The 24,441-nt window shown below is 37.6% G+C and overlaps 1 protein-coding gene across 1 annotated transcript; it reads left to right on the plus strand.

Moving 5' to 3' along the window:
• The first annotated feature begins 1,604 nt into the window (after positions 1 to 1,604).
• On the plus strand, positions 1,605 to 24,166 carry LOC121726058 (alpha-mannosidase 2). The gene is made up of 20 exons (XM_042113281.1): positions 1,605 to 2,030; positions 2,684 to 2,962; positions 3,097 to 3,244; positions 3,407 to 3,581; positions 3,650 to 3,951; positions 4,150 to 4,235; positions 4,390 to 4,490; positions 4,843 to 5,020; positions 12,883 to 13,067; positions 13,599 to 13,772; positions 14,625 to 14,889; positions 15,454 to 15,626; positions 16,211 to 16,474; positions 18,201 to 18,378; positions 19,079 to 19,237; positions 19,833 to 19,985; positions 20,463 to 20,585; positions 21,125 to 21,313; positions 22,060 to 22,173; positions 22,371 to 24,166. Exons 1-20 carry the CDS (start codon positions 1,899 to 1,901, stop codon positions 22,524 to 22,526), a joined length of 3,534 nt encoding a protein of 1,177 aa, XP_041969215.1. The 5' UTR covers positions 1,605 to 1,898; the 3' UTR covers positions 22,527 to 24,166.
• The last annotated feature ends 275 nt before the right edge of the window (positions 24,167 to 24,441 follow it).

A 24,441-nucleotide genomic window follows, 5' to 3' on the forward strand; every position in this document is an offset into this window, starting at 1 on the left:
GACACCGGTGTCCGATCCTTTAATATCATGATCTATGGCATATTTTATCGACAAATTGGCTCTAAAATTTTTTCTCTCTCCCACGGTTATAAAATGGCAGCCATTTTAAATTTTCTCGGGCTTTCACACTAATCTGACCAGTACTTCACATGTAAATATCCTATGAAGATAAGAAAGGTCTCATTTGATAGCTGAATTTGTGGACTACGCTTGCAGAGGCAATATGTTATAAATGTCGTGGAATAAAACATAGAAAAACCCAAGTTTAAGAAAAAAAATGTGTATTTTTTATTAATGGCTTTTTGTGGAAAATCTAGCATATTAAATTGGTTCTTTTTTATTTTAAATAGATAGAGCAAGTTTTCATCTTCTAAAACTCTTTTACTTCAATGCTCTAGTCAGATAGTTTAGAAGTTATAATGATTTTCTTATGATGAGGTGGTCAGATTAGTATGAAGCCAGAGAAATTTTTTTTTTTCATAAGTTGAAGAAAAAATTTTTAAACTCATGATGTATGGCTTATATTAGTGACAAATTGGCTTTCAAATTATTTTTTTCTCCAACTTTTGAAAAAAAAAATTTCTCTGGCTTCATACTAATCTGACCGCCTCATCATAAGAATATCGTTATAACTTCTAAACTATCTGACTTAAAACATTAAAATAAAAGAATTTTAGAAGATTAAAACTTACTCTATCTTTTAAAAATAAAAAAGAACCAGTTTAATGTGCTAGATTTTTAAAAAAAGCCATTAATTAAGAATACACATTTTTTTTTTATTAAACTTGGGTTTTTCTGTTTAATTCCACGAAATTTATAACATACTGCCTGTGTAAGCGTAGTTCACAAATTTAGCTATCAAATGAGACCTTTTTCATCTTCATAGGATATTTACAAGAGCAGTTCTGGTCAGATTAGTGTGAAAGCCCGAGAAAAACTAAAATAGCTGCCATTTTACAACCATGAGAGAGAAAAAAAAATTGAGGGCTTATTTGTCGATAAAATATGCCATAGATCACTACATTAAAGGATCGGACACCGGTGTCGGGACACATTGTATAATAACTAATACCTCAAAATACATAATATTGAAAAAGATTGTAACCATTGACCAATCACCAAGCAAGAATCACGTACGGCCAGGTGCGCGACGCGCGTGGTCTATGCCGGTTTCATACTAAGGTATCTATTTCGATGGCCGTCGCGATCTGTAGCTATATCATGAGTTTAGCTATAGTAAATTAAATATTCGATGTCGTGCACAAGTGTGGGCAAGTGCAAGTGATACAACTTCAAGAAACGTGCCATTTTGTGTTCTTTCCAAAACTCCATCGAAAGTTTAATAAACGGTCTACCACTTTACTAACACCACTAACTTGACTCGTTGACTTTACTGACTACTTTTTTAGACTTTTACTAGACTTTCGACTTGACGATCATCTGAAAAAACGACTTTTGTAAACTTTTCACGATTTCTTTTCCCCGCCATATTTCAACTGGCCATGGTTAAAAAGCCGAGCGCCATTTTACGAAAAAAAAAACAATTGAGTTGACATCGATCGAATTTGACATTGACATAAAGATGTAGTTTTGTATTTTCAAAAGTGGTAAAAAGGGAAAAAGCCGTAATAAAAATCAAAAACAAGTTAAGTGTTATCAGAATAGACCAATAAATTCTGCATATTAGTTGACACGTAACGAAAAACAACTTTATATTTCTGAAACCACAAACTCACTGTACTTGTAAAATGCCTCTGATTTTGTAACTATAACTTTGCAAACAAAACGAAAACACTGGAAGCGGTGACCGCAAATTATAATATTGTAAACAAATGTAAATTCCAACATTTCGTGTTATATACGTTAAAGGCGTAGCAGTTTTAAGAACAAAGTTCAAAATGAGGATACGCCGACTAACTGCTGTATTTTGGGCAACATGTATAATAGCATTTATATTTATATTATACGTAGTCACCGATTTAAGCTTCAAATTGCCAAGTATCAAACCAGCAATGGTGGAGCTTGATGATGTAAGTATATATTACCATTAGATGTATCAGATAGAAAACAGAGTTTTACTCTTGAAATGTCCGTTTTCTATCAAATGGACAGTGTAATAATTAAAGTTATATAAAAACCACGACTACTATACTCCACTCGGGCTAACTTGTCGCTAGCGGTTATTGACTCCCTGTCAAAAACTTGTCGTTTTCCATATAAACCGCGATTGACAATGAAGTGTCAGATATTGTCAATCATGGTTTTATATGGAAAATGACAAGTTTTTGACAGGGAGTAAACGACCGCCACTCTGACATTGGCAACTCACCGAGGCGGCCATTTTTAAAAGAAGACCGCTAGCGACAAGTTAGCCCGAGCCCCGAGTGGAGTATAGGAGTTTTTTAACATTATGGTTTTACTGTACTATTTTTTATATTACAAAAGTATTTATGCTTTATATATTTTGTATTATAAAATGTTTGTCTTACTTTAGAGTTTAGAGGATAATTTCGGTCTCATGAGCTAAGTGAACTTCCTATAGTATTAGATAAGATGATAGTATATTATTTTGAAATGTTTTTTAAATACAACATTTCCAAATCATATTATTTACTATTTTATATGTGTTGCATAATTTCTTGTTCTTGTTATCATTTCTTCATATCAGTATACCTTTAACCAGAGCAAATGGTCTTCATTTGAATCTAAGTTACGGCATATTGAAAATGAGCTAAGTGAACACCATGCCGTTGTGGGTGAAATAAAGTCTGCAATGGAGCAAATGGCCGAACAATCTCAGGAACATGGCCCACAGAAGATCTCACAGCCGCAGCAAAGGGTCACAGGAGAGAAAAAGACAAGAGAGTTTAAGGTTGTCGGTGATGAGCCACCAAGAATGCATAAGAAAGTGAACATGACTAACTGCCCAATCATTCAAAGCAAATCCAAAGTGGATATACAGGTAATAGTAATTCTTTATATTACTTCTTGCAATTTTTAACTTTTTCAACTTTTTGTTCAAACAAATTCTGAAGGCTTTATCTTCTAGGAAACCATCAAAACTTATTGCACAATTTGTTCTAAACGAAATTCCAGATGCTATCAATGTATGAGAAAATACTCTTTGATGATAAAGATGGTGGTGCTTGGAAGCAGGGGTGGAACATTGAGTACAGGGAAGATCAGTGGAGCAGCAAGAACAAACTTAAAGTTTTCATTGTACCACATTCTCACAATGATCCTGGTAAGTCAATTACATTTAATCAATTTTTTTTATTTGCAGTCACTCGTTTGACTATCTAAACAACAGCAAATTATCGGATTTAATTATTTATTTACTACCAAATGATTTCAAATATATTATGTATCTCAATATTGATATAAAATAATTTATTTTATTTTGTAGGATGGATTAAAACATTTGAGAATTATTATAAACAACAAACAAGAGCTATATTTAATAACATGATAGAAAAGCTACCAGAAAAGAATGGGAGAAAGTTCATATGGGCAGAAACTAGCTATCTTTCACTGTGGTGGACATCTGATGCTACTGAAAAAGATAAGATAGCTTTTCAAAAGTAAGTTCCAGCTTTGTGCTACAGTATTTTCTTTTTCTTATATATTGACTCAATATTCATATTTTCAGCTTATTAAACTCTGGGCAAATTGAAATAGTGACAGGTGGGTGGGTGATGAACGATGAGGCGAACTCTCACTGGCTGTCTGTTGTTCAGCAGCTCACCACTGGTCACCAATGGCTACTCGATAACCTCGGGTACATCCCCAAAAATGGGTGGGCAATAGATCCATTCGGTCATTCGAGTGCCCAACCCTATTTACTTAAGCTATCCGGTTTTGAGAATTCGGTACTACAGAGGGTACATTACAGAGTGAAGAAAGAGCTGGCTCAAAATAGACAACTGGAATTCAAGTGGCGACAATTATGGGGTAAGACAACTGACATAATATTAAAGCCCACTTACAACATTATTGCTTATTTGCTGAAACAAGCTTCTTTGTTCACAAATAGTATAAAGGACGAGAAAGATAAGACAATATTTAATCTACAAGTACTTTTAATTACAAAATAGACTAATGCCAGGTTAATAAAAATATATATTAAAAAAAATGTTTACAAAATTTCAGATGGTGTTGGTAAAACAGATATGTTCACACACATGATGCCGTTCTACTCATATGATGTACCACATTCCTGTGGACCCGATCCCAAGGTATGTTTGATAGCATTGTGTACTGTGTGATGTGTGACAGTTCTGCCAAGCAATTCCATAACAATGGCTAACTTATAAAATGTATTTTGTAAAACCCAGTACAAAACAAGTTCATTTGCGTACATTTTTTAATAAATATTTATGTTTATTTCAGATTTGCTGTCAATTCGACTTTAAGCGCCTACCAGGGAATGGTATGAACTGCCCGTGGGGCTTGCAGCCGCGTAAGATAATACAGAAAAATATAAATGAAAGGTAAGATCTAAGACGAGATGTACTTACAATAATTGTTGTATTGTTTCCTTTTAGTCGAGTTATAGAATTGCTCTACAGCAGGACGGCCGCATAGAAGAAAACAGTTATTTAAAATTCTATGCGCAAAATGAACAAAGCTATAAGTTATTTTTCGGCATCTAGAACTGCTGAAACTGTTAAATGTTTAAAAAAAAGGCATTATGGGTCATATTCCATGACCCATAATGCCTTTTTCATATTGTATCATACAATTTATTTTAACCCATCAATCCCCAAACGGCAGCCGCATAACAATTGATAATCTATTGTATTTGCGATACCCACGATGGAGGTGTAAAAATGATATTTTCAGAGCGTACTTGATAGTGGATCAGTGGCGTAAGAAAGCCCAGCTGTACCGCAGCAATGTGGTGATGTTCCCCCTGGGCGACGACTTCCGCTACGACCGGGCCAACGAGTGGGACAACCAGTACTCCAACTACGAGATGCTCATCGACTACATCAACAACAACGACGGGTGGAATGTCGAGGTAACCCACTCGTGCTATCACTTTCACACAAAGTCTAAGAAAAGAAACTATGATATAAAAATGAAACTTACTAATCTATAATATATACATCCATCCACACTTCCATACTAATATTATAAATGCGAAAGTGTTTCTGTCTGTCTGTCTGTTACATCTTCACGCAAAAACCGCTGAACCGATTTTGCTGAAATTTATTATGGAGGTACTTTGAGACCCGGGAAAGGACATACAATAAATACTTTTTGCCCCGAAGAAAAGTAAGGTTCCCACGCGATAAACTAAATTTGGCGCAACGAAGTTGCGGGCGTTATCTAGTATACTTAGGTATAAAATCAATTTATCGCGTAGGAACCGTACATGTTTTCTGGATTAAAAATATCCTATGTCCTTTCCCGGGACTCTATCCGCACTATCTCCATACCAAATTTCAGCAAAATCGGTTCGGCGGTTTGGGCGTGAAGAGATAACAGAAAGACAGACAGACAGACACACTTTCGCAATTATAATATTAGTATAAACTATAAAGTATAATATAAATACAAAAGTGCGTCTGTTTATGTGTCTGTATATGAAAACACAATGTATCTTACAATTTATACATAATAATAATATCTATGGACGCTTCACACCACGTCAGTCTGGCCCCGTGTTAAGTACCTGAAGGACTTGTGTTACGGGTACCAGACAACGGAAATATATTTAATACTTTCATACTATACACATATTTAAGATTTTTATTATATGATACACATATTATTTAATACACATCCATGACCCAGGAACTTGGAAAACTTTTTGTTCCGTCGGCGGGATTCGAACCCGCGACCCCCGGCTTGAGCTACCAACAGCCCACCAACTGAGCCACAGAGGTCTTATTATTATTATTAAATTGTTTAGTCTATTGCGCTCCATGCGATTGACGCAGGCCCGTAGTGCTGTGTGATACTGTATGGCATGGGCGTACCCAGGTTCTGGGCCAGGGGGGGCAAATTACCCAGGTTCTGATGCCAGGGGGAGATGGCGCCACCGAGCCACGGCAAAAAGTCTAGCTAGTAAAACTTTTACAAGTAAAAATAGTAAATAGTGGCTTTAATTATAAAAAGTAAGTGCAGTGTGACGGACTAAGTGTTTACCACAACACAAATTGTGGACTAACCTGAAACCTATGGATTTACTCTAGAAACAAGTGTTAAAACAGTGAACTAAAAATCAGTTAAATCCAAATTATTCCTGACTGACAACGGAAAAACCCTTCTGCAGCAGTGCTAATGTAAGACAAGAAGTGTTTTTGTGACAAAGTGCTCATTATTAGTGACTATTTCAATAAAATCATCACAAAAATAGGACGAATAAGCAAAATTGGCGGCGATCCTAGCGACATCTATGTAAGTCTGTAAGAACTAAAACAACGAGTAGTGGACTATCGATCGATCTTAATTAATATAACAGCTACCAAGTGCACCGAACGCCTTCTATATCTAAGAGAGGGCGCTGTACCAAATCGACCACCAAACGATCTTTATCGGGCTCGAATACCATCCGCGCACATACTATTTCTACAATAATAATTAATATGCCGCTCAGCAGATCTCCACCACCTACTACCACTGGATTTTCCGTCACGGAATCTGACCCGTGCAGCAATTACGCATCGGCAATGAATTCTGAGAAAGAAAGTGTTAATGAGATAGGGCCGCGCGGAAGAAAACGCCGGCATGATGATGAATTCTCAGTCTTCATGTCAGACATTAAGAAATCAATCGATTTAATGGCTAAACAGCAGCGAGAACTTCAAGAAACTGTAAATGGCATCCAAAAACAAAATTCAGACATTATTCAATCTATGGATTTTATTTCAAAACAATATGAGGACATGAAGGACAGACTATCTAAAATGAAGACAGAGAGAATCAACAACATGAAATATATCAAGAGCCTTGAACAGCAGGTGCAACAGTATAAGGAAAACACGGAAAAAAGTCAGAGGAAGAGTTCTATAGAAGTTAGAAATGTTCCCATACAAAAAAAGGAAACTCAACAGGACCTGCTTAGCTATGTAAAGAACATCTGCATAGATGATCAACAAATCCGTGATGTTTTCCGTTTAAAAACTAAAAAAGAACAAAATAGCCCTATTTGATTTTACGACCGTTATCCAGAAAGACAAAATTTTATCATCATTCAAATCATATAACAAAGTAAATAGAGCCAATAAATTATGCACAACACACTTAAAAATTGAAGGAGAGTCAAAACCAATTTTTGTGACAGAATGTCTGACCCAAAATACCAAGAGACTATACTACCTAGCAAGAGAATTTAGCATGAAGCACGCATATGCTTACTGCTGGACAGCCCATGGGAAAGTATACCTGCGCAAAAAAGAAGGAGTCCCCTGCCGACGTATTTCATCAGAAACGGACCTAGACAATCTTATTCAATCGCCTGACATAGTATGACTATTTAGATTTCTTCTGTATTTTAGTTATAAAAAATTATCTCTAATGTTAATTGATATTACTTATAATAACTTGCCTGCATTTCATATTATGTACCTACATTTAATTACTTTAACTAATATTATCTATTGGTTGTTAGTAAAAAAACTAAATTTATTATCATGTTTCACACAAACGCTATGTACAAATAATAATCTACACTCTCACAAACTAAACACAATTATAAACTCCACATCTAAAGAATGTACCCTACCTAAATTGCTTGACATATTATCAAAATATTATAATTATTATTGTATACGTCTTTCTAATACAGTGTGTAAGTGGCCAAACCTATTTTGTATGTTGTCTCTACCTCTAAGTGTATACGTACATAAAATTCGATACTACGACTAATATATCACACGATATTGATTGCATAGAGGTATCGCAATCAATAGTATGTAGCCCAGAAGAACTAAAGTACCAATCGAAAAACTTAATTAGATCTCTTAATATTTTGCATATGAACATCAGGAGTTTAAACTGTAACTTTGACTCGTTACTACTCTTGCTGGAAAGAATAACTGTTCAATGTGATATTATAGTGCTTACCGAGTGCTGGCTGAGTAAACTGACAACTATTCCTGAAATAAAAGGCTACATATCATATACTTCGAACTATTACAACCAAAATGATGGTGCTACTATTTACATTAGATCGAATATTCAACATAATATAAAAACAGAAATATCTTTCAAATTAATAGATGCAAATAGCGTAATTATTAAACTCATCGATAGCGACATTGCGATTATGGGCGTGTATCGTTCACCATCTTACAAAAATATAGATAATTTCTGCAATAGCTTGGATTCATGTTTGGTAGGACTAAAGAATGTAAAGCCAGTAATTCTAGTCGGAGATATTAATATAAATATAGCTCAAGGATGTTCTGACACAAACAGTTGTGCGTATATGGACACTCTAGCTATGCATGGACTACTCCCAGCGCATCTACATCCCACACGCCTAGATAGATGCTTAGATCACGTCATGGTCAAAACGGACCGTCGATCACAAACTTTTGTCTTGGACACGTTGGTCACCGACCATGTACCAATCATATATTCTTTAGATTGCAGAGTCAAGCGTTCTCAGGTGAATATAATGCGTACCCAAATTGACTACAATAATTTAAATAATGATATTGCATTGGCAAATTTTAGTCAGATATATCGTTCGACCGACGCGAATGTCGCAGTGTCAATGTTTGTTGATATCATATCTAATGCGATCTCTGCAAACTCTACACAATTAAGAGTTCCGCACAAAAAACGCCCCATTAAACCTTGGCTTACTCCAGGTCTCATACGATGTATTAGAAATCGTGATAACTTACATAAAAAAGCCAAGCTTAATCCTAATAATGCTATCTTACAACTAACTTACACGAGATATCGAAATTTTTGTAACAACTTGCTTAAAAAACTAAAAATAACATGAAAAAAATGAGTTTCAAAAATATAAAAATAATCCCAAGGGAATGTGGAGTACTATTAACAAAATAACAAATTTAAAAAATTCATACTTGCCACCCACTGACCTATTAAAAGTTGCTCAGAATCCCCAAGATTCGGTAAATCAGGTAAATAACTACTTTGGAGGAATCGGTAAAATATTAGCTGATGCAATATTAGTTAAGCGAAATATTACTCCATTAGGCTTTGTAAATACTGCAATAAAACAACGACTCGCAGGACAGAGTAACTCCATGGTCCTAAGTAATGTTGATCACGCAGAAGTAGAAAACATAATAAAAAATCTCAAAAATGATTGTGCGACTGGTATAGATAATATTTCAACAATAGTTTTAAAAAATGCAATGAAGTACTTAATTCCCCACATGACTTATTTATTTAATCTATGCTTTTCTACTGGCGTCTTTCCAGACGCTCTTAAAAGTGCGCTCGTTCGTCCAATTCATAAGAATGGCAACAGGGACGTAATTAGCAACTACAGACCTATTTCTGTGCTTACGATCGTTTCTAAGGTTTTAGAAAAGCTACTTAATACTAGGTTAATTAATTTTATAAATAAACGAAACATCATTGCAGAAAATCAATATGGGTTCACAAGGGGAAAATCTACGGAAGATGCGACTCTACAGCTAAGCGAAACGATAGCCAAGCATTTAGATAATGGAGACAAAGTGCTAGGAGTGTTTTTAGATCTATCTAAGGCCTTCGATACAGTATCTGTGCCACTTTTACTAAGTAAATTAGAGTCTGTCGGAGTACGCGGTGTTGCTCTAGATATTTTCCGGAGTTACCTTTCCAATCGCACTCAGCGTGTAAGGATAGGAGAATATTTGAGCAGCACAACTCAGCTCACTTATGGAGTTCCGCAAGGCAGCGTCTTGGGCCCCACCCTATTTCTGCTATATGTAAATTCATTGTGTACACTTGCCTTGAAGAATTGCAAACTGTTGAGCTACGCTGACGACACAGCCGTGATTGTTTATGGGAGCACCTGGGACAAAGTTAAGTTGCACACAGAGGCAGCTATAAGAGAGATTATGCAGTGGCTGGATGCTAATCTTTTGACGCTTAACATAGAAAAATCAAAATACATACCGTTCTCACCACGCTCCAACTCTCAGCCACCAAAAAATTTTTGTATCATAGCTCATACATGCTCCGGAAGCTTATGTCAATGTTCGAAGCTAGCGCAAACAACTACCATCAAGTATTTGGGACTTACCTTAGACAATAATCTCTCTTGGCTGCCTTACATAATTACTCTAACAGCGCGCTTAAGAAAGCTGATTCCCGTTTTTCGCAAACTCAGAAGCTCCGCGGATGTTGATACAATGCGGTGTGTGTACTTCGCTCTAGCTCAATCCCTCATTCAATACTGCATTGTCACGTGGGGAGGATGTGCGGCTAATACTTTGCTGCCACTGGAACGAGCCCAGCGCGCCATCCTTAAAGTCATTTATGGACTTCCCCGGCGGTATAGCACCCACCAACTCTATCGCGAGTCCTCCGTGCTCACTGTGAGGCAATTATTCATAATGAATGCAATCCTACGTAAGCATAGAGAAATACCATATGTCCAGAATAACAAACGAACAGCCTGGAAAATCTGCTCCACGCCCCGTTACCGAACCTCACTTGCTAGACGCCAATTTCACGTTATTTCCGCATACCTCTATAATACGGCAAATAAACTAAACAACATATACCCACTTACTTCCCGAAAATGCAAGCGATGTTTAAAAAAATGGTTAATTACATTAGACTACAATAGTTCAGAGAAATACATGCAAAATCCATACACATAAACACACATCCACAAACTCTATCACTGCACATACGTCATACACACATAATATAAACATACATAATCTTTTAAATAGCATGGAATGGTTATTATTTAATTTCTAATTTAATTGAATGTTATTTAAGTTATTTAATTTAATTTCATTTCATTTCATTTGATTTAATTTAATTTGGCTTAATTTAATTTAATTTATTTCGATTTGATTTGATTTAACTTAATTTAATTTGATTTGACTTGATTTAATTTAATGATATTTATTTTGATTTAATTTTATTTGATTTCGTTTTTAATATTTAAATCAATTTTATTTTTAGTTATCACTTTTTATATTGTTTCAAAATTGTAATATCTATCAGTAGGTAATCACATTGTACTTGTTTTTTTATAAAAGTTGTTATATCCTATTGCTAGTACATCAGGCAGCTGTGAGTTGTGACACAGTTATTACTAGTACGGCTGCCAATGTTCCTGTAAAGTGTACCTAATGAAATGTTTTTGTTATTATGTAATATGCTAAATTGTAGTTTAATGGATTGTAAAGATAATATCAAATAAATAAAAAATAAAAAAAATTACCCCGGTTCTGGGCCTGCAAATCAGATTTTTCATAAGCTAGGAGTTTATAAAGAATAAAAAATTAATAATTTTTTGTTGTAAAAATATTGTATTGCAAAAATGGCAAAAATTCGTTTTCTTAATTTTTAATTTTTATAGATAAAAGTACTCGATAATATACTTAGTAGGGACGTCAACATTATCCAGGGGGGGCAGCTGCCTCGGTACGCCCATGCTGTATGGTGTTATACTAAACAATCTAATCATGCGATGTCCAAGTCGATCTATTTAAAACGTAAAAAAATATTATATATATTAGGGTTGCTGAGGATTCCTCTTCCTCTTCCTCATAATGAGGAAGTTCCGCAATTTTTTGGGTTCCTCAACCGTTACCGCATCCTCATCCTCAAATAAAAATACAAAAATCCTCTTCCGCTATCGCTTCCTCAAAATTTAAGAGGAATTTATGAGGAATTTCACTGCGCATGCGCGTCGCGTATCCAATCATGGCAACCTGGCGTGTGCCAGAGCGCGATGCCGGACCGAACGGGCGAGCGAGACCTCCCTTCTCGCCACCCGCGCTGTTCCTTACTTGTTTGTTTTAATTTTATTGACATAATATATCAAGCGTTGTTTTGTTTACGCGTGTACGCAGCTACGCAGTATGCAGTGCGAATAATCTAATAATTTGATTTCTTTTATCGAAAATCGAAATGAGACCGAAGTGTAGTGCTATATCAGGGGTTCTCAGTCTTTTTTTATCCACTGCCCCCGCTTTGAGAACAAAATATGTTTTAGCGCCCCCATTGTTTCACCTACTTTCTTTTCCTAATTTAAATTAAGGGGCTTTTGCCACAAATTTGTCGGTATTATTAGCCCCCCCAGCCTCTACAAAACGCCGCCATTTTTTCTGAGTCCCACACTGCCCCTCTCTAGACCTTCAGCGCCCACAAGGGGGCGTTATCGCCCACATTAGGACGATGTACTATATGGACGTACTTCCTCTTCCGCTTCCTCATCCGCATCCTCTTCCTCAAAAAAATATCCTCTTCCTCATCCGCATCCCCTTAATTTGCGCGTGACAATTCCTCTTCCTCCTCCTCTTCCTCATAATCACTTCCTCAACAACCCTAATATATATATACATATTGATATGATAATAACTTACGTACTAACTTGAGACAGAAGGTCCCCTAGGTAGGGACTGAATAAATTAACCGACTTGGTATTGCATGCATCTCATAAATTTTTACGGTATAAAAACTGAGTTGCGAGACTTGGTTTTTTTACAGGATATTTTTGATGGGATTATCAATTATGTCCTTGAAAGCACATTACAATTTCAGCATAACAAACTTGCAGGAAAAATCGAGTAAATAATAAAATTTGCAAACATGTTATGTGCAATTACGAGTAAAACAATATTTTTTATCTTGAGCTTCATATTTAATTTAGTTATAATTTCTGTTTTAGAATCATTTTTACCAGCTTTCTAGAAGTAAAATTTCTACCATCTCTCATAGGTACAATTTGGCACACTCCAAGATTACTTTAAAGCTGTTCACGAAGATATAAAGCTGTCCGACTTCCCCGTCCTGTCTGGGGACTTCTTCACATATGCGGACAGGAACCAGCACTACTGGAGCGGCTACTACACCTCGCGGCCCTTCTACAAAAATATGGATAGAGTACTTCTGTCTTATGTCAGGTACATAAATAATTACACGAGTGTACAAAGTAGTTATCTGCTGTCTCAAGATAAAGTTAAAGGAACATTAGGGTTTTGAGGATAATTTTTATCTTAAAATTTAAATTAAAAATTTGTTTTATTGTAAACATGGATATCAAAGTATGCAAGTATATCAATGTTATTACTTTTCAATGAGTCAGAAATTTCAAGTAAATGCCATAATGGCAAATATTGTGTGAATTTTTGTCTAAACGTATTTTGATCGATGTTTGTTACAAAAAATATGTCGCTAATCGTTATATTTAGAGGGTGAGCTAATCCATACTAATATTATAAATGCGAACGCTATGTCTGTCTGACTGTTTGTTTCACGAACAAACCGCTGAACCGATTTTGCTGTTTGGCATGGAGATACTTTGAGTCCCGGAAAAGGACATAGGATACCGTCTTCCACGGAAAAATGTACAGTTCCCGCGCGATAAACTAGTTTTGGCGAAACGGAGTTGCGGGCGTCATCTAGCCAAAGTATAATTGTGTAATATGTTTCAGGGCTGCGGAGTGTATAACGACGCAGGTGGTAATGTCGGGCGCGGCGTCACACATCCTGGCGCTGCAGCTGCGGGACCGCGGCGAGGCGGCGCGGCGCGCGCTGGCGTTGTTCCAGCACCACGACGGCGTCACCGGCACATCGCGAGACGAGGTCCGAGAGGACTACGCCAAGAAGTTAGTACATTATACTCATTGATATCCTAGTAAAGTATAAATATTATGTAGTAAAACATTTCAATACTATACTGCACGAATTGGGCGCACATTAGTGTGATTTCAGATAGCTTTAAACAACAATATCGGCTAGCACCTTGACTCTAACTGAGTGAACCTGTAATAGGTAGTGATTGCGTAGCGTGGACCCTGTTTGTTGTGCTGACTCTTGCGTTTAAGTGATCTTTCAAAACGGCGATTATTTCATATTATCGAAACCAATGATATTCTACTTATACAGATAAATGTTACGTTCTGCGTCCATACTATTTTCCGGCTTAAATCTCTTCCGAACAATTTTCAAATTCAATATTGCAAACATTGACAAATTTGACAGATAAGTGAAACAAAAGATGAAAAACCATTTACATAAAAGAGACAGTTCTATTTTTAAACGTCGAATCGTATCGCTGTCTCTTTCTTCGCCTGAGCTATGACGAAAATCGATTTTTTTCAGATTGTTCGAAAAAATAATTGAAAATGTAAATAATCGAGGTATTTATTGCAATCAAGACATGTGGTAAGAGATTCCATGTGTTTTGTTTACTTTCGAGTCATAATTGGTACATTTTCGAAACACGCACGACGTCTTTTTCAATTTATTTAGGTAAGACAAGACGCGGCACGTTCGTGACTGCCCTCGATGCAGACTAAACAACAGACGACACAATTGGGCCGTATTTGAATCTTTACAACGCGCGCGGTAGTAACATATCTGCTTTGAGATTTTCATCATTGATCGAAACTCAATTCCACATTTTGAATTCTGTTCCATTCTATTTTACTTGCACTCATAATATTTTCTCTCTACAGAATGTTTACGGCTATCAAGTACAGTCAGTCCGCGATTCAGCAGGCGGCGTACTACCTGCTCAAGCAGCCGGCGATCAAGGACCAGACGGCGGAGGACATCTTCTTCACGGTGGACGACATCTGGCAGCGTCACGACGAGATCCCGTCGCGCGTCACCGTGATGCTGGACGAGCTGTCGCCGTCGCGCCGCGTCGCGCTGTACAACCCGCTGCTGTTCACGAGACACGAGGTGCTCACGCTCTACGTGTCGTCCCCGCATGTCGAGGTGGGTGTATGTCCTGCAGATTTACGATTCCCGTTCGACAAATTCTTAAACTTTACCGTGAGGTCATTGGTCAATACTAACCGAGCGTTTATTGGATGTCGCACAATGAAGTTTCCGAATCCGAGTCGATTTCGGCATTGGTATTGCTGTGACTATTTTATGGTAAACTAGACGCTGACGTGGCGAGATTCCGGTGCTCGTTACCGAGGCTGAACAAGCGATGTCCCTCCAAACAAACCGCTGCTGTTGGCTGCTGCAAAAGACAGCATTTTTGCCTAAAGGTCAATTTATACTAGCGCAGAGTAGAAGCGCTTCGAAGCGAATCACCAAAATATAACAAATTCTACCTTAACTCCAGAGCGTAATGCACACATTACTTCTGAGATTTTAAAATGACGCGCGCATTCTCGCTACTTCGCGCGTCTGCACCCGACCAACGCTGATTGGTCTCTCGCAGAATTGTAGAAGTAATGTTATTGAAAACATAAACTTCTGTCAAAACATCTCATAATTTATCTTTAGAAAGCGGCTATCTAGCGTGTGACAAATATTTTCAATACCCAGGTGTTCGACCCCGAGGGCAACCCGATGATGGCGCAGATCTCGCCGGTGGTGACGGGCGAGCGGCGGCTGGGGTTCGCCACTGGCAAGTTCCAGCTCTCCTTCCCCGTGTCCGTCACCCCGCTCGCCCTCACCGTCTACACCGTCTCGCTGCGGGACGCCATGAGCATTAACAAGTGAGTGAGACACTGCACTAGAGCGCATATGCGTAATGCTCAACGTTGAATGTTTTAACTATAGCAAACGCGCACAATCGAACAAACTAATTCACGTTCCAATTAAGTTTTTTTATAAAATAAGGGGGAAACGAGCAAACGGGTCACCTAATGGAAAGCAGTTACCGTCGCCCATGGACACTCGCAACATTAGAAAAGCTGCAGGTGCGTCGTCGACCTTATAAGAGGAAAACGCTCTCTTCTTGGAGGTTTTCAGATCATATTGGTCCGGATACACTGCTGGTGACAGTTCACTCCAGAGTATTAGCACATTTCGGCATTGTGCGTGCACATTGTGCTCTGCAATTGGAAACCAGGTTGATTTCCATTGACATTGGAGTAAAATCAAATGCTGTGCCTGGTGCAAGGAAGCTACTCCGAGTATTATTCCGAAAAACTGTAGTATAAAGGCAGAAAACACCTATGAAGGTGCACGTATTAGGATCATCGTATATTAGTAATAATTGCTGTAACTTCAATGTTTGTGTTGTTGTTGCCCTTACAAAATAAAATGCCCCTCGACCCTAATATACGCAATGTAACAGGTACACATCATACTCGCGCGTGCGCGTGTACAACGCGGACTACCTCAACGTGGACCTGCCCAAGATGTTCGCGGTGGAGCAGCCGAGCGGGCGGCTCGCGGAGGACGTCACGCTGTGGGCGGGGAGTGGAGCGGCCGGCGAGGCGGGTAGTGGCGCGGGTGGCGGTGCGGGCAGTGTGCGCCTCGTCGCCACCAGCGGGGGGCTCGTGAAGGCGCTAGTCACCACCGACGGCCAGACCGTGCCCGTGCACATGGACTTTGTGCAGTAAGATTTTTTGTACTCTAAGAGTCAACTCGCAAAGCGACGCGTAAATACATTTCTTTTGTATGTGTTTGACAGAATTCAATTGCGTAAGACGTCTAGCAAATCTGTCATTTCAGTACAAAAGAAATACATCTAATACACGTCGCGTTGCAGTCTGAATTAAGATAAGATAGATAAGATAAATTTTTATTGTTCAATTTACTAAAATTAAAATTATTTTATTGTTCAAAAGTTAAAATTTTTTACAATGCGAGGAACGAATACATTTATACAAAGTACATTGATATGGGAAACATTGGCAGCCGTACTAGTATGAACTGTGTCAAAGCTGCCTTTGTTTACAGCTCAAGGTATTTCAATTTGTAGTAATCACACAAAGAGTACAGTATAGTATAACCGCTTGCAAACAGTAACAAAACAAATATTTAAAAAATATTAAATAAAGACAGTAATATTTCATGCATTGAACACATTAAATTTTACTATAAGATTATTGTTTCAAGTACAAGCCATCAAATTTTAAATAACATAAAATTGTATACATAGTTTTGTAAAATTAAAATGAAACAACACCAAAATATATAGATATACAATAAATACTACATTAAGACCCAGTTTCATCAAGCAATGTTAAATAAATAATGGCTTGTTAAATCAGTTAATGGCCTGTTAGAGCCATCGAGCGTTCCACATGTCATGTTAAATCACTTAACACGGTGTTAAATTTAATTCCTGCTATGGAGGTCCGTTAAATATTTAACAGGCTGTTATATGAGTCAAAATAACAACTTTCAAAGACAATAATATGCAATATCAATAAAAGAATCTGTTTTGACTTTTGAGTCTTTCCGCCTTGTTTCCGCTACGTCCTTATTATTAATGATTTTCATAGTTATGAATAATTATTTATTTTCACTTTGCCAAAAATTCAGCCTTCGAATTTTCCTTGACATTGCAAATATACTAACTTGTATCAAAATTACCAAACCGAAATATGTAAATAAAAGTTTGTATTATGATTCATGTTTTCAGCTTTGACAGATAATAATTATTAACCTGATAAATTAAGAAGAACTATTATAGCGTAACAAATGTATGCGATCAGTGATATTTTAATTTGGTCGCATTATCTACTATTATACTACTATGGAAGAAAGTGACACATTGCAGCAAACATGTCGTATTAATCTTGTACATTGCAATTTCGTCGCCTTATAACAAGAATGAACGAATTGATAGTTGTTCACTCGTTGTTCACTTAACATTGCATTTACTAATCCGCTGTAAAATTTTTGCTGTGGGACATAAGTATTTTAACAGTCTGTTTAATTTTCTAAGCTCCGTTAAGTAATGCCTCGTTAGGATTTAACAAACATAGGTTGGTGAAATTGGGTCTAAAGCTTCAAGGAACATAACATTTCAAAATCAATTTCATTACAGTCAAATTGATCCTAACATGCAAAAAGAAATGCCTAAGATTAGAATTACTGACACTAACAAAGGATTGTTAATCTATAATTTTATTTCTTCTTCAGTAAGAAACCTTTTCTTTGTCTTTCTAATAGAGGTGTAAAACATCTGAAATATCTATTGATTGTTACTCTTTTAGCGCTACTACTTTTACATCGAACTCTATATTATCCATACACACCCTGAAGTATTACTTAGTATTGTTACACCCTTTATAATAGTTTACTGTTATTTTAAAACTGTGTATTTGTCGCAGGTACGACACTCAGAAGACGCGCGACAACAACAGCGGCGCGTACCTGTTCATGCCGGACGGTCCGGCGCAGAACTTCCGCCCGGACCCCTTCCCCGAGATGATCGTCACTGAGGGACCCTTCAAGGCTACAATGTACACCGCCCTAGTGGGACCCAAGACTGCTGATATACTGCTCTCGGTTTGTTTTTACTGCGATTTTGGAACGAAGTTCCTCATCGCGCGTTGCGAAAGGGGGCTAGACGGAAAAAGTTGTAACGACACGACACTTTTTGACCGACACTTTTTCCCACAGACATAGATCAAGATAGTACTTCGCGGGACATGCGGTATCTATCTTGATCTATGTCTGTGCTTTTGCTGTAGTTGTAAGCCGTGCGGCGTGCGTATGTTACTCTGTCTGTCTCTCTCACTTTCACTCACTCACTCTCTCATAGAAAACAAGCAAGTTATGATTTTTTTTATAACTTATTTCCATCCGGGTGTCCCTTGACACCTTGTTTTTTTTAAGTTTTTTAAAATTGTTGTAATATTGTTTGTTGTAACATATTATGTTACAGATGTTATACGTAAAGTCTCTTTCAGCGACTGATTCGTTCGGGAGCCTCCCCCGGAACCTCCGGTAAACTACACCGGCGGGCCAGAACACCTCCACCTCGAGGGTGGACAAATGTTGCATCGGTACTCTTACCACAAAGGAACTAAAGTTCACTTTAGTTCCTTTACTTACTTTGTGGCCAGAGTGCAGACGCTCCACCCTCAAAGGTAGTCTTCTCGCGGATGTAGTTTACGACGTCTTCGACCGTCATGGACCTATGAATCAACTTTACCGATAGCACTTATATTTTTAGGGATTGCAATTTGATATGTGTTTTTTCCAGTTAACAGTATACAACAACCCGGCGCTGCCGCAGACGGAGGTAGAGGTTAGCAACACGTTGCTGATAGACCCCGCGGTCGACGACCTCGAGCTCGCCATGCGCCTCTCCACGCACATCGCTAACGGCGACGTCTTCTATACCGACGTTAACGGCATGCAGGTATGTTGGGACTTGGTACTGATATTTGAAGGCCGCACTTCAAAGACAGATTATATTATACATATAGAGTTCAAAAACATGATTAAATTAAAGTTTACGTACTATTAACTATGTTTTCCAGCAATTGCATTTATCTTGTACAAATTATGCGATGATTATTATTATTATTAAAACGATACAGAGTATGACAAAACGCTAAAAATCTTTTAAGTATGTTTATGATAATAAACTAGCTAAAAGCCGAGCTTTGTGCGGGCTCGCATTGTCACACCTTGACTGACTGATGATGAGTGATGACACACATCTACGAAATATAAAAAACCTTGACTGACTAATGAGAACATTAACACATTCTACATAATATAAATAAATAATTATGTTAAAGCAGAAATCACTAGGCGTAATAGTTTTTCCGTAAAGTGTACCACAAAATGTACCTGGTTTTGGGATATACTAGGGCTCGCTTCGCTCGCCCTGATAAATAGAATATTCAAAGAAAATAAGTCCAAGCTTCGATACTTGAATTTTTAACCGCCTTTCAAAACGAGGAGCTTATATTATGTATTTTTTTTTAACAATTAATATCGTTCGGTAGATGATCAAGCGGCGGTACTTCGACAAGCTGCCGCTACAAGCCAACTTCTACCCGCTGCCGGCGGCCGCGTACATCGAGGACGAGCGAACGCGCCTCACCGTGCTCACCTCCACGCCGCTCGGCATGGCCGCGCTGCAGTCCGGACAGATCGAGGTAAGTGTCTCTTTTACTACCGTGCGAGGAATAAGGTAAGAGAGCACAACCCGCGTACATGTCGTACATGCGTGAGTGCTGTCTCTGTCACACCTCTACATAATATTCACTTCCACGTCTACATAATATAGCAACTCTTTTAGCTCGCTACTTTGACAGTAGACTCTCTGGACCTTAAATATTGAAACGAAGGTCCTTATCGCGCGTTGCGAAAGGGGGCTAGACAGAAAAAATTAAGACAAATAGTTGTAAAGACACAAAAGTGTCGTTACAACTTACAACTATAGCAAAAATGCTATAGTTGTAAGCTGTGCGGTAGCGCCTGATTCTCTCTCTCTCTCTCTCTCGCGGTGTAGCGACGATTTTTTTTTTAGTGTATACAGGTTATTTGTACATAAGAAATAATAAACTGGAACTTCGTTCCATCCTGGTGTCCCTTGACACCTCTCAAGTTTTATTCAATTAATATTATTGTAGATAATGCAAGACAGAAGACTGAGTCGCGACGACAACCGCGGCCTCAACCAGGGAGTGTTGGACAACGTGCGCACGAGACACACCTTCAGGCTGATAGTTGAGAAGAGCGCCACGCCCTGTGTGGTACGAAACAATTTTGATATTCCTCTTTATTTAGCCTCGCAATTTTTTTTCTATTTATTTGGTGTTGGTTATTACTTTAACTATTGTCCAAGTTATTTCCTGTAAATTTGTATTATTTATTGACAAATTGCCTAAATTATGTACCAGTGGCGGTACCCACAGGCCACAATTCGCCTCACAATCCTGCATCGCGCTATCGAAGTTTCGGAGAACGGTAAAATATATACAACGTCTGAAATGACGTCAGAGGGCTTCGGCCTGACCGAGCATGGTATCTCTCTCGGTCGAAAGATCTTCCTTTTCGGCCGCCACTAACAACGTTAAATACCTATTCTAAGTCTAACATGTGAAATCTATACTAATATTATAAAATTTAAGAGTTCATTAGTTTGAACGCGCTAAACTGGACCGATTTTTATGTAATTTGAAACATATGTAGTATAGACCAGGGGAAGGACACAAAATACTCTTTTGTCAGAAAATGTACGTGTCCCGCAAAGTTACTTATTGAATGTCTAGTAATTTATAAAATTCCACAGCGTTCCCTGGAGCAAGCATACGGCCTGCTGTCGGCGGGCGCGCACGTGTCGCAGCAGCAGCAGCTGTCGCCGGCGCTGGCGCTGCTGCACGCCGCGGACGAGGGCTCGCCGCGGCCGCACCACGCGCGCGCCCGCACCGCCGCCGCAGACATCGTGCTCGCTGCCGCCAACGCGCACGTCAGCGGCAAGGTACTATTGACAGAGAACTTGATTCCTAGGCAGATGGCGGACCAATGGTCTGTATATGTCAAGCCCAGCCGACAGATCACGACCAATATCAAATTGACATAACCCGACCAAATGACGTAGGTCCGTCATCTGCCTATGAATCAATTTCTTCCATGGTACATTATTCGTGATTATTCTTTTTAGGGTTCCGTACCCAAAGGGCAAAAACGGGACCCTATGACTAAGACTTCGTTGTCTGTCTGTCTGTATGTTTCCAGACAGTAACTCAAGAATGGTAATAGGTAGAGAGTTGAAATTTTCACATATTGTGTATATCTGTTGCCGCTACAAATACTAAAAACAAAATAAAATTAATATTTAAGGGGGGCTCCCATACAACAAACGTGATTTTTTTGGCCTTTTTTGCTCTATGTCAATAACAGCCACAGACAGGTACTTGAATTTTTCACACAATCCTTAGTTTTATGTGTACTTTAATATTTAAATAAAATAATAATTAAAGGGGGCTCCCATACAAAAAACACAAATTTTAGCCTAATTTAGTTCTTTAATTTTACGGAACCCTACGTGCGCGAGTCCGGTTCGCATTTGGCCGATTATTTTGTTTTATTTTTAATTTGATAAACATAAAATAGTCTTGTAAAGTTTTTTATTATATTTTATGACAACAAAATATTAAAGCAGAAAATAAATACTAGACATAGAAGGGCTAAAAGGGCAATAATTATATTTTTCTTTTTCCTTAGACCAAAGACGGCGTCCTCATGCAAGGAGTAGGAATGACGTTCCAAAGAGTGCAGTTCGACTCTTGTTTCGTCAACAAAGAAGTTTCCAAGTCGTTCCCAGCGGGAGACGGACAGGTACGGCATTTTACTGTCTTCGGTTTCAAAGTTTCGTCCTTTTGATTGTTATTCTAAATGAGAAACTAAATGAGAAACACAACAATGAGACATTTAAAACAATGTGTAAAGTCAGATAGGCAAAGAGAAATGTTCTCTACGTGAACTGCTAAGATACTTTTCTCAATAACTATCTTTTACAGTACGAAAATTTTCAGATCCGTCTATCGGACATCGTGGATGTGGCGGCGGATCAGGTGTTCGACAGCTCGTTGACGTTCGTGCACGTGCGCTCGCCGCTGCCGGGCGGTGAGCTCGCGCTCTGCCCCATGGAGATACGATCTGTGTTCATCAACCACACGCTAAGGCACTAGGTCTATAACGGTCGCTCTCAGAGACATTTTATTAATAATTGCTTAACTTTAATATAATGAAGAGATTGACAGAAATTGGAAAGAGTTTAAGACAAAATCTTCATTAAATTAATGTTATGTAATAGTTAATCTAGTGCTTAGTGAGGTCTCGTCTAGTTACTGCTGTGTGCAAAGTCACGCACACATCAATTCACCGTTCCAATTCGCTGCGTGTAAGTGTGTGTGTGTGTTTACGTACAAAAGTGTTCACTTCAAGCGTACACTGTACCCTCGGCGGCAGTTGTTTACCGGCCTCACTAATAAAATATGCGTCCTAAAACTGTGTGTGTGTGTGTGTCCTTGTCTGATGCGTAGGAAATAAAACAAATACAATTTGTTAACATCTCTACAAACAGAACAGTGTGTGTAGTCTGTGTACACCATGTTATATTGTCAATCACATCTATTTAAAACTAGCTTTTAGCGGCCTGTCAGTATTGGGCTACCGGCTACGGTTTCGTAATAGAATATACTTACTTAAACATACAATACTCGAGCAATGACAAAGGTTAGGCGTTCTTTTTTAATCACACGTTAGATATATTTGAGTAGTATGTATATTACAATAGCATTGTATTATATAACTCCTCGTATAATTCAAAGAACCCTGTTAGTCAAGTAATTTATTAAAGATGATAGAAGTTGTTATTTTTAATCGCCATCGATTTCAGAAAGTAACGTAGATTTTTTTCTAAAAATATTTTAAAGAATTTTATTCTCACAAGAAAGTTGTGTTGTTAGTTGTGACTTGTTATGACAACAGAACGTACTGAAGCCATATTGTGGCCTCGCGCAAACACTACACAGTGTTTACTAAGAAACAGTGTATTTCTGTTTCTACTTACAATAATGAAAGATGCCAAATATCAATAACTTACGAATTTATATCGTGAAGTTATATTATGCATCACAAATTTGAAATTATACATTTTCAGAAAGTGTAGGATTGAGAATAATCGTCTGGTTGCAGGATAGAGAGAAATTCGTTCATTGATCTACAGTTGTTTGTGTCCTCTTCATACGCACATAAATCACATTACGCATGCGTGGAAATACTTACTACTATTTTTTTGTATGAATGAAAGACAATCATACAAGAAAATAGTAATAAGTCAATGGACGGACATCTCTTTGTCTTAATTTGACTATATTCATAAGTATAGATCGTGTCAGAGTGAGGATAGAGGTAAGCGGACTGCATAATTTTATTGAATGCTGTGATCTCTGAAACAATGAAATTAATATTAATAATATACACATAATAATTAAACTATTTTAATAATTTAGTCGCGATTTCGTTTATTTTCTAAAGAAGACTAGCACTGCATATGAACTAATTTCTTTACTAATATTTATTATGATCTACTTTCACAATAACAAGTATTTGTTGGTTTTCCTTCGGATTCTATCAATGAAATTAACTATTATAGTTTTTTTTATTATAAAAGACATATTTAAAAGGTTTAACTTCTTGCATATGAAATGTGTTTAGTTTGAATTCCGTCCTGAATTGTTATTTACGTTTATTACTCGAAGCGCGTGTTTCTTAGTTACCGTGTTCCAATTTCTTAAAATAAAATATTATACTTTTTCAAACTGAACACGTGTATTTACAAATATTTAGTAAATAATAATAATACTAGTTTTATTTTTAGCAATATTCCGCGAATTTCTCGGAATATCGCTAAAATAATATTTATTATTAATTAAAATTTTAAGCTATGGATTTCTGCAAAGTAACGCCTGATTCCATTAAATATTCAATATGAAGTTTTGTGACTAGCTATGGTCCAATCCGAGTTTACAAACTCGGATTGGACCATAGCTGATAGCAAATACACGAAAATAGTTTAACTTTTTGTTATTATAATATTAT

Source organism: Aricia agestis, chromosome 4 (genome assembly GCF_905147365.1).
Source record: "Aricia agestis chromosome 4, ilAriAges1.1, whole genome shotgun sequence".
NCBI lineage: Eukaryota > Metazoa > Arthropoda > Insecta > Lepidoptera > Lycaenidae > Aricia > Aricia agestis.

Bases quoted from the DNA above. Each gene is read 5' to 3' on its own strand.
- LOC121726058 (XM_042113281.1), top strand. From the start codon at position 1,899: ATGAGGATACGCCGACTAACTGCTGTATTTTGGGCAACATGTATAATA. The intron at 4,491-4,842 runs GTAAGATCTAAG...TGATATTTTCAG, and splicing joins CAGAAAAATATAAATGAAAG to AGCGTACTTGATAGTGGATC. The intron at 21,314-22,059 runs GTACTATTGACA...CTTTTTCCTTAG, and splicing joins ACGCGCACGTCAGCGGCAAG to ACCAAAGACGGCGTCCTCAT.